The 16,003-nt window shown below is 40.7% G+C and overlaps 2 protein-coding genes across 2 annotated transcripts; one reads left to right on the top strand and one right to left on the bottom strand.

Moving 5' to 3' along the window:
- Positions 1-1,849: 1,849 nt before the first annotated feature.
- LOC120781815 lies at positions 1,850-2,560 on the top strand. The gene has a single exon (XM_040114035.1). The coding sequence runs from the start codon at positions 1,850-1,852 to the stop codon at positions 2,558-2,560; it is 711 nt and encodes a 236-aa protein (XP_039969969.1).
- A 12,373-nt stretch (positions 2,561-14,933) lies between these two features.
- On the bottom strand, positions 14,934-15,497 carry LOC120781816. The gene has a single exon (XM_040114036.1). It carries the CDS (start codon positions 15,495-15,497, stop codon positions 14,934-14,936), a length of 564 nt encoding a protein of 187 aa, XP_039969970.1.
- Positions 15,498-16,003: the final 506 nt, after the last annotated feature.

Raw genomic sequence — 16,003 nt, forward strand, 5'->3', positions numbered from 1 at the left:
TAACAAAACAATTTCTCCTTTAAACTTTCCTGTCAAAATAGTTGCTTCAAGAACGTTTCCAGTAATTCTTTTGATCACCAAACCGTTGCATAGTTTATACCATGTTCAGACCGAAAATTTAAAAGATTAGATTACATTTAACATTTCATAACCCAACAGTGTTCTTTCTGCCGTTCAAAAGATTAAAAACAGCTGTTTTTGCCTTTCAAGAAATTACATCGCTCAATATTTATCAAAAGAAAACATTGTCATATAGTATTTTGTAATAAAAGCTGTATTCTTTTAAATATTTTCCATATAATGGAAATAATGGACGAATTTTTCATTTGGGAAGTCGATTTTCAGCAGAAATTAGATTCACTGCTCTAATTTTTTTTTTCCAGTATGTAACAGCTGTAGAAGTAGATCCCATATATTTTCGCTCTGGCGTAATAGGTCCTATGTATGTATGCGCATGTTACAGGCTATTTGTGTAAAGTCTTTTTAACCTGAAAAGTTATTTCGCTCGTTAAATTTTAAGTTTTTATAGTTTTTGCAAGATATAAGTTTATGTCCTATTTAACATAGTTTGCGTTACGTTTGTTTTCTTTTTTTGAATACGATTGTGTTTTGTTAAAAATTTTGTTTGATTTGTTTTTGCTTCTAGCTTGGGGTCTATTGAGGCTTATAATGAGGTCGTGTTGAATTTTTTTTGTTCTGACTATTTTTCCCTCTACTCTTTACGATATTTCATTTTAGATAGCCAGAAAATCTTTCATTTGTTGCCACGTTGGGCACTTCCTTCGTGATGAAAGCGATTGCTCCCACAAAAGTAAATATTTTTCTGGTAATAAGGCGGTGCACATATTTACCAGAATAGGGTCCCAGCTGTTTGTGGGGTGTTTTGTGTCGATAGAATCGACAATCAATTTCAAACAGTGGATTCTAGTTTCATGAATTATTCATTTGTTTCTTTCTGAATTTTAGGCAAGTTTAATAGTGTCGATTTCTTCGTACTGGTCTAAGCAGTGTTCGTATATTTCGTAAGCCGATGCTTTAAAATTTTGTGGTAGGTCTAAATTGTCAGATTCTACTATGGCGTCATGAGAAGCTTGTAGGCGAGTCCAGAAATTTTTAAGATTTTGATTTTTTATTTCAAACAAAGATTGAGAATTTATCCAGTGCAGCATATTGTTAAATTGCCACTTTCTGAAATAAATTTAGCATTGTAATAGTTGAGCGTGTAGCTCCTGCAGAAGTATTTTGATTGTTATCAACGTTCTTCATTTTTTTGTAGTATTAAGATATTTGTCAAAACGAATTAAAATTTTCCTCATTGTAAACGTATTTATGAATATAAAGCGGTTAAGTATAATAAACTGAATACTCTTTAAGTAAATACGATTTTTTTTAAATTTATTTATATTTAAGTTTTCAAATACGTCTATATTTAGTTATTATTATAGTGTTTTTCCTAAAACATCACTTATATATATATTATATATATTTTTTATTTTTGTGACCTTATGTAGATATGTAGTTACAACCTAATAACACAGTACAACAGCTAATCTGGGGGGTGAGAAATTCCAAGTCAGGGTGATGGTACTACATAGGTCAGTATAGTAAAACCCTCAAAGGGTTTGGCGTTCGTATATGTCAGTTTTTTTATGACCTTTTAAATTTTTTCCTTATCTTGATGTTTTTTCGCTTAGTTGTAACATTTTGGCAAAAACGTAGTTTACCATAAACAAAAAAAAAACTACGGATCGGAAATCGGAGTTTAGTGGCATATAGACGCATACAAGAAATACTATATGTGGCAACACCACAAACTTATAAAATTTATATTTCGCAAATACAACCATTGATGTCAGAAGACAACATTGAGGTTTATTTTTACTCGTTAGATTTTTGGTTTGAGGCCTCTGGCGTTACAACCGACTCGGCAAAATTTAATATCGTAGCGGCCAGTATACCGCAGGTAAAGTTAATGGAGTTGCGCTCCATAATAGATGCTGCGCCCACGTCTGCGCAATATCAATTCATTCGTACCAAATTGATAGAAAATTTCACTGAGAGCCAGCAACGCCGCCTACAACGTGTATTGCGCGACATGCCATTGGGCGACTGCCGCCCGAGCGACCTGTTTAACGAAATGGAGCGCGCTGCTGGTTCCGCTCTAAGCGAAAGCATTTTGCATGATTTGTGGGTCAATCGCTTGCCACCATATGCAGCAGTTATAGCAACCAATGTACCTATTGTCGACAAATTAAAAATCGCCGACTCAATAGTGGAGATGATGCAAATGTGTGAAGTTCGTATCCACGAGGTATCCGCATCGAATCATACCACAGACATCGACCTGAGGACCGAAATAGCAGAACTGAAACAGCGTTTTAATAGAGTTACGAGCAGCGAGAAAACACGTGCGCGTTCCAGATCGAAAACGCCAGTGCGCCCTCATAACATCAATTCAGGCGAAATGTGCTGGTCTCACGCCAAGTTTGGACCAAACGCTAAGAAGTGTCGCCAACCTTGTAAGTTCGCTCAATCTACATCGCCAAATGGCAAACAATAGGGGTGCTCTGCCAGCAGTATCTCAGGGATAGGCAGACGCTCTGAGATGCCTTCGAACTGCCGCCTACGTATATTCGACACATCAACTAATATAATATTCCTTATCGACTCCGGCGCTGATATGTCGGTACTTCCGAAGTATTCGAAATTGGCACGAGTCAACCCATCGGATATGCAATTGTTTGCCGCTAATAGTTCACCGATTACGGTTTTTGGAGAAGTCATACTTCGCCTTAACTTCAACTTACGCAGGGATTTTGTTTGGAGCTTTGTGATTGCAGACGTAACCCAAGCAATCATTGGAGATTGGAGATTTTTTATCTCATTACGACCTTTTACCTGATCTTAATGGACGATGTCTGCTCGACCGCAAAACAGCAGTTAAATCATTTTGCACAGTAGCGCGAATCAATGTATCAACATTTCAACCATAAGTTCAGCCCGAGATTTTTTAAACTCGCTGCCAGAGTTTAGTGACATAACGCGACCAGCCGCTCCGGATTCCACAACGAAGTCCACCGTGGTTCACCGGATCATTACAAACGGTCAACCAATTTTTTCTCGGCCAAGACGGCTGTCGCCTGAAAAGCTGACGGCAGCGCGCGCTGAATTCGAGCTGTTGATGAAACTGGGCATATGTCGGCCATCCAGCAGTAATTGGGCTAGCCCATTACACATGATGCGCAAGGCCGACGGGTCATGGAGACCGTGTGGAGACTACCGCGCGCTTAACGCAGCAACCGGCATCGACAAATACCCTCTGCCGTTCCTGCACGATTTCGGTAATATTTTTGCTGGAAATTCAATATTTTCAAAAATAGATCTACAGAAGGTCTTTCACCAGATCTCAATCGATCCCAATGACATTTGTAAAACTGTCATCACAACTCCTTTTGGGTTGTACGAATTCACGCACATGACCTTTGGGTTGCGCAACGCTGCACAAATATTCCACAGAGTCATCAACGAAGTTTTCCGCAGCATAAATAATGTGTTCACCTACCTGGACGACATATGCGTCGCATCACGCTTCCCAGAAGAACATCGCGCACATCTTCGTATAGTTTTTCAACGATTACGCCAACACAACTTAACAATAAACGTAGCCAAATCAGTGCTTGGTGTATCAGAGCTGCATTTCTTAGGGCATTTAATCACGAGGGATGGAATCAAGCCGCATTGAAGCGATTTGCTTATTCAAACTTCTTACGATTGCAAAGGATCTTAAACGATTCCTAGCTATGATCAATTTTTATAGATCGCTACTTCCAGACCCACTTTCGCATCAAGCACCTCTTTTAAAAATGTGGTCTGGAAATAAGCGCAACGACAAAACGCCACTGAACTGGACGAACGACAACATAAGGTACTTTGAGGCTTGCAAATAGGACCTCGCTAATTGCGCGCTTCTGGCACACCCGCTCCCGAACACTCCTCTTTCATTAAGGGTCGACGCATCTGACTACGCTGCAGGCGACGCTCTACATCAAATTTCCAATGGATCACTTCAACCTTTAGGTTTTTTTCCAGCGCCTTTTTACAAAAGCTGAGCAGCGGTACAGTACCAACGATAGAGAATAACTTGCGATATTTCTCTCCGTCCGTCATTTTCGCTTCATGCTTGAAGGAAGAAATTGCCACGTTTGCATCGACCACAAGCCGCTAATCTATGCTTTTCGGCAACGACTAGAAAAATCGTCTGATCGTCAGGCACGTCAATTGGATTTTATAGCGCAGATCACGACAGACATTCGTTACGTACCAGGGGTACAACATGCTACAGCAGATTTGCTGTCTCGAAGCCAAGCCATAGCAACTGATCCAATAAATTTTGATGACTTGGGTGAAGATCAGAAAAACGACGACGAGTTAAAGTCATACTTGGAAGGTGAAATTAGTCATTCGCTTCTGCTAACCAGTATTATTTTCCCCTCTAGTACTAAGAAAGTCTATTGCGATACTTCAGCTGGTCGACTACGCCCGTTCATAACAAAACGATTCCGACAAACAGTTCTTTGCGCAACACACAACATATCTCACCCAGGCACGAGGGTAACTGCGAAACTGATGACTGAACGCTTTGTATGGCCCCGAATACAGAAATGTAGCCGGGAATTCGCAATGCATCCAGTGCCAACGCAACAGAGTCATCCGGCACAACTCTTCACTGTTTCAATGCCGCGCATGCTCCGGATAAAGGTTTTCACACCTGCATATCGACATTGTCGGACCCTTCCCACTTTCCGACGGCAACCGCTATTGTCTCACGGTCATCGATCGTTTAACACGTTGGCCCTATGCATTCGCTATCCCAGATTATCCAAGGCATTAATAAGCTGTTGGATATCGCGATTTGGCGTTCCTGTTGACATAACTTCGGACCTGGGCCGGCAATTTGAAAGTAGACTTTTCGATCAACTCATGCAATGCCTAGGGGTCAGGCATCTACGGACGACCGCTTATCATCCACAGATGAATGGCATGGTCGAACGATGGCACCGAAGGCTTAAGTCAGAAATATTGTGCCACAATCACAATCAATGGACCTCGTCGCTGCCACTAATCCTGTTGGGGCTTCGTAGTTCTTTTAAGGCCGACATAAGTGCTTGTCCAGCTGAACTAGTTTACGGGACTACCTTGCGTTTGCCTTCTGAGTTTTTCGTGGATAGTGGCCCATCAACTACCGAAGTGGAGACCGTAGCACATTTACGCCGCGTCATGCGAGACTTACGCCCCATAGATACCGCTTGGCATACCAAGCAGAAGTCATTCATTCACGCAGACCTTCAAAAATGTGAACAGTGTTTGTACAAGATCTATCAGTCAAGCCATCATTGTCACCGGCGTATAAAGGCCCGTACAAAGTATTGCATCGCCATTCAAAATATTATGCCATCGACGTTAATCATAAAGCCGTGAATGTTTCAATTGATCGTTTGAAGCCACCCCATACTGCCGTACCCTCTCTCTAGGAGGGGAGTACTGTGGCAACACCACAAACTTACAAAATTTATATTTCGCAAATACAACTTTTCGCTACGTGGTGCCAATTGGATATTCCAAACGAAACCAGGTCCTTCTCCACTTGGTTCTTCCAAAGGAGTGCAGGTCTTGCTCTTCCTCTGCTTCCCCCGGCGGGTACTGCGTCGAATACTTTCAGAGCTGAAGTGGTTTCGTCCATCCGGACAACATGATCTAGACAGCGTAGCCGCTGTCTTTTAATTCGCTGAACTATGTCAATGTCGTCGTATATCTCGTACAGCTCATCGTTCCATCGAATACGATATTCGTCGTGGCCAATGCGAAAAGGACCATAAATCTTTCGCAAAACCTTTCTCTCGAAAACTTGTAACGTCAACTCATCGGTAGCTGTCATCGTCCAAGCCTCTGCACCATATAGCAGGACGGGAATTATGAGCGACTTATAGAGTTTGGCTTTGGTTCATCGAGAGAGGACTTTACTTTTCAATTGCCTACTCAGTCCGAAGTAGCACCTGTTGGCATGAGCAATCCTGCGTTGGATTTCCAGGCTGACATTGTTGGTGGTGTTAATACTGGTTCCTAAATAGACGAAATTATCTACAACTTCAAAGTTATGACTGTCGACAGTGACGTGAGACCCAAGTCGCGAGTGCGACGACTGTTTGTTTGATGACAGGAGATATTTCGTCTTGCCCTCGTTCACTACCAGTCCCATTTTCTGTGCTTCCTTTTCCAGCCTGGAGAAAGCAGAACTAACGGCGCGGGTATCTAGGCCGATGATATCAATGTCTGAAACCTCGTTTGGTATTGAACGGCTCGGAGAGGTCTTTCCCGATCCTGATGGAGATTTTCGTGTTGCTCAACGTCGTAGTTTTGCGGGGATACCAAATTCAGACATCGCGGCATAAAGGCAGCTTATCTTCGTGTTGTCGAAAGCTGCTTTGAAATCGACGAAGAGGTGGTGTGTGTCGATTCATCTTTCACGGGTCTTTTCCAAGATTTGGCGCATGGTGAATATCTGGTCGGTTGTTTATTTGTCAGGTCTAAAGCCACACTGATAAAGTCCAATCAGTTTGTTGACGGTGGGCTTTAATCTTTCACACAATACGCTCGATAGAATCTTATACGCGATGTTGAGGAGTCTTATCCCACGGTAGTTGCCGCAGATTGTGGGGTCTCCCTTTTTATGGATTGGGCACAGCAAACTTAAATTCCAATGGTTTGGCATGCTTTCGTCCGACCATATTTTGCAAAGAAGCTGATGCATGCTCCTTATCAGATCTTCGCCGCCGTGTTTGAATAGCTCGGCTGGTAATCCATCGGCTTTCAGCGCTTTGTTGTTCTTCAGCCGGGTAATTGCTATTCGAACTTCTTCATGGTCGGGCGATGGAACGTCTGCTCCATCGTCATCGATTGGGGAATCGGGTTCTCCTTCTCCTGGCGTTGTGCGTTCACTGCCATTCAGCAGGCTGGAGAAGTGTTCCCTCCATAATTTAAGTATGCTCTGGGCTTCGGTGACTAGATCACCTTTGGGGGTTCTACAATAGTATGCTCCGGTTTTGAAACTTTCTGTAAGCCGCCGCATTTTTTCGTAGAATTTTCGAGCATTACCCCTATCGATCAGCTTATCAAGCTCTTCATACTCACGCATTTCGGCCTCTTTCTTTTTCTATCTGCAAATGCGTTTCGCTTCCTTCTTCAACTCTCGGTATCTATCCCATTCCGCACGTGTTGTGGTCGATCGTAACGTTCCGAGGTAGGCAGTCGGTTTTCTCTCCACTACGACACATCAATCCTCATCCTACAGCTGTTCTTTTGCACTTTCCGAAAACCAATGGTTTAGGTTGCAGGTGTGTAAGGAGTTTGAAATGCCGTCCCACAGTTCCCTTATACCGAGTTGTTGACGAGTGCTCTCAGAGAGCAGGAGTGCAAGTCGAGTAGCAAATCGTGCACAGAGGCGGGTGCGAATCTTGGCTGCAACAAGATAGTGGTCCGAGTCGATGTTAGGACCTCAGAGCGTATGCACGTTTAGAACACTGGAGACGTGTCTTCCGTCTATCACAACATGATCGATCTGGTTTGTGGCTTTTTGATCCGGAGACAGCCAGGTGGCTTGATTTATCTTCCTGTGCTGGAATCTAGTACCACAGATAACCATATTTCAGGCCCCGGCGAAGTGGACCAGCCTCAACCCATTTGGGGATGTTTCGTCGTGGAGGCTGAATTTACCGACCGTCGTGCCAAATATACCTTCTTTGCCCACCCTGGCGTTAAAGGTTCCAAGCACGATTTTGACATCGTGGTGGGGGCAGCTCTCATAAGTGCGCTCTAAGCGCTCATAGAATGCATCTTTGGTCACATTGTCCTTCTCTTCCGTCGGGGCGCAAATCAGCGATATGTTGAAAAACCTCGCTTTGATGCGGATTGTGGCTAGACGTTCATTCACCGAAGTGAATGATAATACTCGGCGACGGAGTCTCTCTCCCACCACGAATCCAACACCAAACTTGCGCTTCTTTATATGGCCACTGTAGTAAATGTCACAAGGACCTACTTGGCTCTGTCCTTGTCCCGTCCATTGCATTTCTTGGGCGCCGGTGATGTCAGCCTTTATTGTCACGAGGACATCAACCAGCTGGGCAGCGGCACCTTCCCAATTAAGGGTCCGGACATTCCAGATGCATGCCCTAATATCGTAGTCCTTATTTCGTTTGCCATGGTTGTCATCAAAAGGGGGGTCTCTCATCCGAGGCAGTTGGTAATTGGTCCCAGACCTAGCGCGCAGCCCTATGTAGGGGTTGTTTCGCCTTCGAACGGATGTTCTTAGGCTACCCAGAGGGTACTTGGTCAAAGACCGGAAGTTGTGAGCTGCTTGAGCCATGTGTGAAAGAATGGTTTCTGACCACTCCCAAGTGAATGGCGATCAGAGAACTTTCCTAACTTGCGTGAACTTCTACACATGACTCCATCCTCCATATCTGTATATATGTATGTATGTCAAAATATTTAGAGAAATATAAGAAAAATATGTGTCGGCGCACCCTAATAATGTGTGGATATTGGTATGCGAGTGTGAGTGTATGTGTATACAGTTTACGGAATTTCACTAGAAAACTAAGTTCCTCATAATTGTATCAGCCGTTGATTGTGTTGTGATTGGTTGTCTGAATGTTATCGCTTTGGGAAGTATCGTTTTAGCGAGGCGTCAGCGTGGTGACGCTGTAACAGAAAGAAGAAGGAATGACGAGTTCAGTTTCGTTTTAGAACTCAGTGAACAAAGCAGAAACTGGCTGCGCTAATACCATGCCAATAAACGACAATCATGCTGCAACATACATATATATAATTGTTTCGTATGTTTTTTCTCGTTTTGTTTTTATTTTCGTTTCTATGTTGATTTTGTCTCAGCTCCTGCTGACTTACTTGATTTTATGTTTGGTTGAAATATGCGTGTTTTGAATGCACGAAGGTTAGCAGTTGGTATGTAAGTATATATGTACATAAAATTAAGCTATTAAAATGAATTTGTTTATTTAGGTACATATGTATGATATACACACATATGTATACATATATGTATAATGATATATGTACATACATATATGTAAGTATATGTACTTGTTCCAATAATGTTTCAAAAACCGTAACTTAAAACATACATACATATGTGCATCTAATAATTAAAATGTGAAATTAATACTCTCAATTTGATTTTGGGGTTAATGTATGTATGTACATATAAGTTAAATACAAATAAGTTTAACACTTGCACAATATCCAAGTGGATGTTGCACTTGAATAGCAAGAGAGACAAACCCTAACAAAATTCTGAAAAACATGAACTAAAATTATAAAGAACTGCTGCCGCTGCAACCCCAAGGAATTCCTAGGAATATAACACATTCCAGGAATGTCCACAGTTCTGCCGTCTTCGCCAGCAAAACCAACGTCGCTGCCGAAAACCCACAGCTAGATCAGGGTATTGTTAAGAAAAGAAAGATCAGTTCTGACAGAACATTCAATAAAGAAACATCTTTAATTTAAAAGTTTGATTTTAATTTTAAAAATATTAACTTATATGTGCTCGTGTTAAAGTGCATGGCCGTTTTGCGTCAGTTCGCTTCCTCCACTCCTTGCTGCCTACGGATATGCCTTGTGGTTTTTGTATTTTGTGTTTTTTTTCTGTTCGCGCCCGAATAGTATTTGTTGCATTTATATACTTTTAGTTTTGGGGTTTCGCGCCCAGTTTGTGTGTGTTTTGTATTTCCTTTGTTTTTTGTTTGTTTGTTGGAACTGTTTGCTTATTTAATTTTATAAATGCATTTTGATTTTGTTTCTATCACTTCACCTTTTCTCTCCACTCCCTTCACATTTTTGGTACCTAACAGATATACATATGTATATGTTATGTTTTTTTGTTTTGTTTGCTTGGGTCAGTGCTTTTTTGTTCGTTATAAGTACATAGGTACATACATATGTAAGTACAAATGGTTTTGTTCTTTTTTTTTGAGTCACTTCACTTTGTTTTGTTTTATTTTTTTATCTCCACATTTGTTTTAATTATAATTAAATATTATCTTTCTTAATGATTTTAATTTGTTCTTATTTAGAAAAATCCAAAGGTGCCTTTCGGTAAGGCTCGAAGGACCATGATTAAGTGTATACCCATTAGTTGCTTTTTTCGATAATTCACTCAGTACCGCTTTATCAACAAAATTATGCAAGTGCGTAGCCACATCTGTTTTCAGCAGCTCTGCGAACGGCACAAATTTGCCGCCTAGGCTGTTTTCCAAAGCACCTTCGTAAGCACTGACCATACTAGAGGATTTTTCCAAAATATCTTCTATTGTAAGAGATTTTAGCAGTCGAAATACTTCAAAAACACTAGCAATTTTATGATATGCTTTCATACGTTTACGTTATCAATAATGACAATAAACACCTCAAATTCGAAACGTGGTCCAAGTGTTTGCTATTCAACAAAATCGTCGAGTGTAGTGGAGCCGCTGAAACGTTCGTACTTTGTATTTCGCTTGATTCGTCGTGATATCTGTTGCTGGTATTCTTCACAGTAGGTCAGATCTTTGGCTCTTGCCTCAATATCTGAAAAAGTGGATCGCGTTGCTTGGACGTAGCCATATAATGATTCATAAAGGGCGTATCCCGTATTGAGGTCTTGATCAGACGACTGCAAGCGTTCTAGGATTTTGTTCCACGTAATTGTGATTATTCCCGTTTCTAACTTATTCATCGTTGGAAGTAGGCTTTATTACGACACTCCACTTTTTGATCCACGTTATTGAAAATGTCTTCCAATTCTTGCTTAATAGTGATAAAACCACATAAAAGTGCCTTCGTAGCATCACCTCGGGCTGACCACCTAGTAACGAACCTAGAAATGATAACCGTTTCAAAATCGGAATTTTTGAAGTAGAATATTTGAGTGCGTTCGTAGGACGACCCCTCCGATAGGTAGAAGTGGAAAAAAAATGTATGTATAGAGGTTTCCAATGAAATCGAAGAAAAGTAATGCTTCTGTACAGCAGTCTGCAGCGCACTTAGCAACCAAATTTAATGAATGTGCAAGACAGGGAATTTATTCTGCATACTTATTTATTTTCTTAATTTGGGCTTGTAAGCCGATGAATTTCCCACTCATGCTGCTGGCATTATCGTAGCTTTGCCCACGACAATCTTTGATGTTGATGCCCCTCTTACTTAAGAAATCTAGTAAACTTTGAGCGAGTTGTTCAGTAGTATGACCTTCCATGTCCAAGAACTTAACAAATTTTTCCACTGGTCCAGATGTCGGTTGGTGTACATGCAATATATCTGGAGTAGAATCCAACGAAACTGAGTAGTTTTTGCATCTATTAATTTCGCAAATAATATATGCTTGATGCAATTAGATGAACAAAGTACTCATAAGTTGTTTTTGATAAATATGACGTGTCCCTTTCCTTTATTAGCATGACTTTGAATATGTTTAGTAGGCCGGGCCGATTTGTGGGGAGGCAAAAAAATCGCCCATTGCTCTATGAAAATCATATTCTAGGGATCAAAGTAAGATACTTTGCAGAAGGAACCATACCTCTGAAACGAATTTTGATGTCCCCCAATTTGGGTCGAACCTTTGGGTAGGGGCAAATTTTGAAAAATCCCACTTTGACCCATTTAGAGTGCTCCAATCGAGTCCAAATGTATGACCGACCCCCACTAACTTTGGACGGCCGATCCACCCATGCCAGTGGCACACCCCCTGGAACTCCCCTGGTTGTTCCCCATACAATCATTTCAAAAAATCACCATTTTTGGTGATTTACATGAAAAAATCAGCTAAATTGCATGTTTTTCTTTATTTTTATTTATTTATTTATAACTAGCTGACCCGGCAAAAATTACACCGGTATTGGTTTTAATAGAATATGAACGATTTTTCCTAATTTCATTGTGTATACTTTAAATACCGCCTTTTTTGTCCTTGACAAAGTCCCAATATTGAAAAATAGTGAAGAAAAAATTATTGCTGAGTTTTTTGAACTGTTTTTGATAAAAAATTTAAATAAAAAAGCATGATATCCAGGCAGGTTCTGCAATTTACTTCCGAGTGAAATTTTGTGGAAAATACCTTCTGTACCTAATTTGACAAAATTTTTACAAATTTTACTCGGAAGTGAATTGCCAGAACCTGCCTGATAAACATTTTTTTCGAGGGTACATTAATGCTTTTTAAATTTAATTGCTAGAAAAATGCTACTCTTTTCAATAATGCTGACACATCGCGTCCAGGATTTGTTGACAATTTAATAAAATTAAGTTTTTACTATTCTCATTCAATTTTATTAGTTTTAATCGAGTCTCGAAAATATATAATTTTAGTACATATTTAGTTTAGGGCTGCACGGTACACGATATTTTTGGTTTTCTGTTCCGCGGCGTAAATAACCAGTGAGGAAGGTTTTCCAACACGGGAACACGCCACTTAGAGCTGGCCATGTGAAAAGCAAGACATTTTGTGACTTGTTTATTGTCATCGCAAATTCAAGTTTCACTGGGAACTGCAAACGTCTGAATTGGAATGACAAATCTGTTGAAGTTAATGGAATTCGGGGAAGTAAGCATTCCTCTCCCTTGAACGGGCCTTTCAAAATGCTTGCCACTATTAAATTGTCCATTAGCTTGGTCACAATCAGTCGAGTACCATTGCACAGTTTTGGAGCATGAAGATTCCGTAGCATAATAACTACAGACCCAACTTTGAGACGCAAATTATGAGGCGGCATTCCAGGTGGCATCAAAGAGTTTAAGAACTCCACTGGGTAATTTACTACCTCGTCTTCATTTTCAACGCGTTCGATTGATTTATATGACCGCAGATCTCCCGGAATTTGATTTTGAATCGTCCAATTCAAGTCGTTGACATCCATATTTTTTGCTGCTAAAATTGCGCGCGTGCTTAACCAATCATAGTTACCATAATTTTGAGCAATATTTGGATATACACTACTGATTAGTTTATATTTATTAGATGTGAATTGACAAATCGTAGTTGGAATCGATATTAATCCACTGCAAGGATCTATCGGAACTTGTCCATTTCCGATTCGCAGCAGCTCTTTTGAAAAAACCTCCGCAGTTCTATCGTTTTGCAGCAAAACTCGCATATTCATGGTCAATGAAATGGTTTTAACAAACCTCTACAATTGCGATGACTTCAGACATGCGTTTAGCTCATCCGCCGCTGTTGATTTTGGAATCACGGGAAGTGTTTGTCTAAAGTCGCCCGACAGCAATATCATCACTCCTCCAAAGCAAAGATTATTGTTGCGCAAATCTCTCAGTGTTCGGTCGAGTGCTTCTAATGACCGTTTGTGGGCCATTATGCTTTCATCCCATATGATTAACTTAAATTTTTTTTAAACTTGTGTCATTGCTGATTGCTTTGAAATATTGCAAACAGGACTTTCGTGTATTTGCAAGTTTAATGGAAGCTTTAATGCTGAATGTGCCATTCTTCCACCTTCTAACAGTGTTGCAGCAATCCCGGTAGATGCAAGAGCTAATGCAATACCACCTTGACCACGTATTGCTGCTAGTATTAAAGACAATAGGAACGTTTTGCCAGTCCCGCCGGGCATCGAGGAAAAATATGCCACCGTTTCCACTATCTACAGCATTTATTAGCTGATTTTACGCACTGCTTTGCTGTTCATTCAACAGTGGAACATTTGTTTGTACTTGTTGTTGCAAGTGAGTTATATCGTAAAACACGCTCGCGTTCCAATTCGCGTCTCACTAAAAATCCCTTGTTTGACGACTTGGTGCCGGCATATGAACTTCAATCAATAGTTTTCCACTCATAAGTAAACATAAATCTTCAATAAGGACTAATGCTTCATTGTAGATGTCAGCGTTCATTTGTAAGTCGACATTTCTCGTCGCTAATCGCAGGCGATGCAAAATACCTTCTACCATGTCATCTTTGTACGTATCCCATAATAGACGCGGGTTTGAAGGCTGACATGTCGAAATTATAATAGCGAAAAGTGTACGAACAGCAGTGGCTGGTGAAGAAGCTTTGCATCCGCTGGCGTTTGATTCCAGTGACTGTCGTGTTCAAGCAATTGCAATTGTTGACATGCTTCTCGAAATGTTGCACAAATGGTACCATCTACAGTCCTCAATGATTCAAATGAAGTTGAACCGCGTACATTAATCAAAAGCAAACGTAGGTAAAAGCAATCATTGTTCTTTGGATGGATTGTGTAAATTCTTCCCAATGCATCAGTTAAAAAAACACCTGGATAACCATCTACCAGATGGCCGTTCTTCCTGCGCAACCATTTCTTCGGCGATGCATTCCATGTATAATACCGAGGCATCTCCTAGTAAAGTAATGTTCTCGCGAACGGATCACTGGCGCAAGTTGCAAAGAAACTTGTTAAAGTGGTTGCTGGTGGTATTTCCGTTCGCTGTACTATGTTCTCTGCGTTGAAATAAACTCGCTGGCCATTCTCCAAATGAGCTGCCAGATGCACAACAGTAGGATGGCGTTCATGAATTGCAAATGAAAATATTCTCCAGATTGCTTCATTGCAGTTCACATATCTGTCCATTTGAAATTTGCTAATTTCATCTCGTTCAACGCCAATAACCGCCATATCGCTTCCTTTGGTGACATATTTGCAAACATACTTAATTTATTTTATTGAACTGCAATGCTCAACATTTATATGTGTTTTGAATGCCTTAGACAAAATTGGCGAATATGGAACGATTCATGTGTTATCAACCACGAAATTATTTCCTTTCAATTGAGTGATGAATGTTCTGCCATTGTCAGCGGGTGAGCGACGCCGATAGAAAGGGAATCCGTCGTTTCCAGTTTGAGTTTACGAAATAAAAGCACGGGGATAGCGTTTTTTGCATTTACTGTCCGACATACAATCCGAAGATGGATCGTGTTCTCCGCAGGGCCCTTGAACCGTATTGGCCATCACCACTTCGTGCAACTCTGGATCTATTTCAACATCAGGAATTTCGGCGGAAATGATGTGATCAATTTGGTCAGGTGTAATTTTCTCCACAATCCAAAGAAGAATGTGTGCGTGGGGCAAACCTCTCTTCTGCCACTCCACTGAGTACATCCAGCATCGAACAGTGCCATATACACGTTGTTTCGTAGTAAAGTCCATCAAACATCTGAGTTTTTGTTTAAACACCTGTGCTGTAACGTCGTGGCGATCGCTTGGTGATTGACCGGGATGCAATAGATTCGTAATGTCTGGCCATTTTGGATTGCAAGTAAATGTAACAAACAAATCCGGCCGTCCATAATTGCGCACGTAAGTCATCGCATCCTGGGAGTACTTATGCATGTGTCTAGGACTGCCAATGTATGTCGATGGCAAAATATAGAATCGACCAATATCTGTAATATCCGCATCACCATTCATTGCATCTCTTAAGTGAATATACTCTTCAGATCACAACTTCGACTGATTGTATCGCATGTAATTAAGTCGTTCTGTCTCAACTTTAACGTACATGTCAACTGCATACTGTTGAAATAACCGTCCATATCTCAGTAAGTGGTTGTCATAGTTTTGGCGAATCATCATTCGATATGCGTAAAACTTCATTGAACTGACTTTTTTATTTTTCTCGACACCTAAAAGTTTAAATTACCTATATGAAGTAGCAAACAAAAATTTTTTTTTACTAACCATTCACCGGATTTATCATCTTATAACCTAAGTGATATCCGCCTTCTCCACGGCAGAACATGAGCGGATGTTGCATTGCGTCGTAAGACCGATGTGTCTCACTTATCCGTTTTAGTGCGTTTTGATTTCTACGTTTGATAACAATATCACGCGACTGCAAATTTTCTCCAACAACAACAATTGATATTTCGCTAACTGTGGTGCATTATATTGTCTTTCATGTGTCCTTGTTGGTC

This window comes from Bactrocera tryoni, unplaced genomic scaffold (assembly GCF_016617805.1).
Source record: "Bactrocera tryoni isolate S06 unplaced genomic scaffold, CSIRO_BtryS06_freeze2 scaffold_7, whole genome shotgun sequence".
NCBI classification, from domain to species: Eukaryota; Metazoa; Arthropoda; class Insecta; order Diptera; family Tephritidae; genus Bactrocera; species Bactrocera tryoni.

Excerpts from the sequence above, each read along its gene's own strand:
- LOC120781815 (XM_040114035.1), top strand. The coding sequence starts at position 1,850 with ATGTCAGAAGACAACATTGAGGTTTATTTTTACTCGTTAGATTTTTGG.
- LOC120781816 (XM_040114036.1), bottom strand. The coding sequence starts at position 15,497 with ATGAATGGTGATGCGGATATTACAGATATTGGTCGATTCTATATTTTG.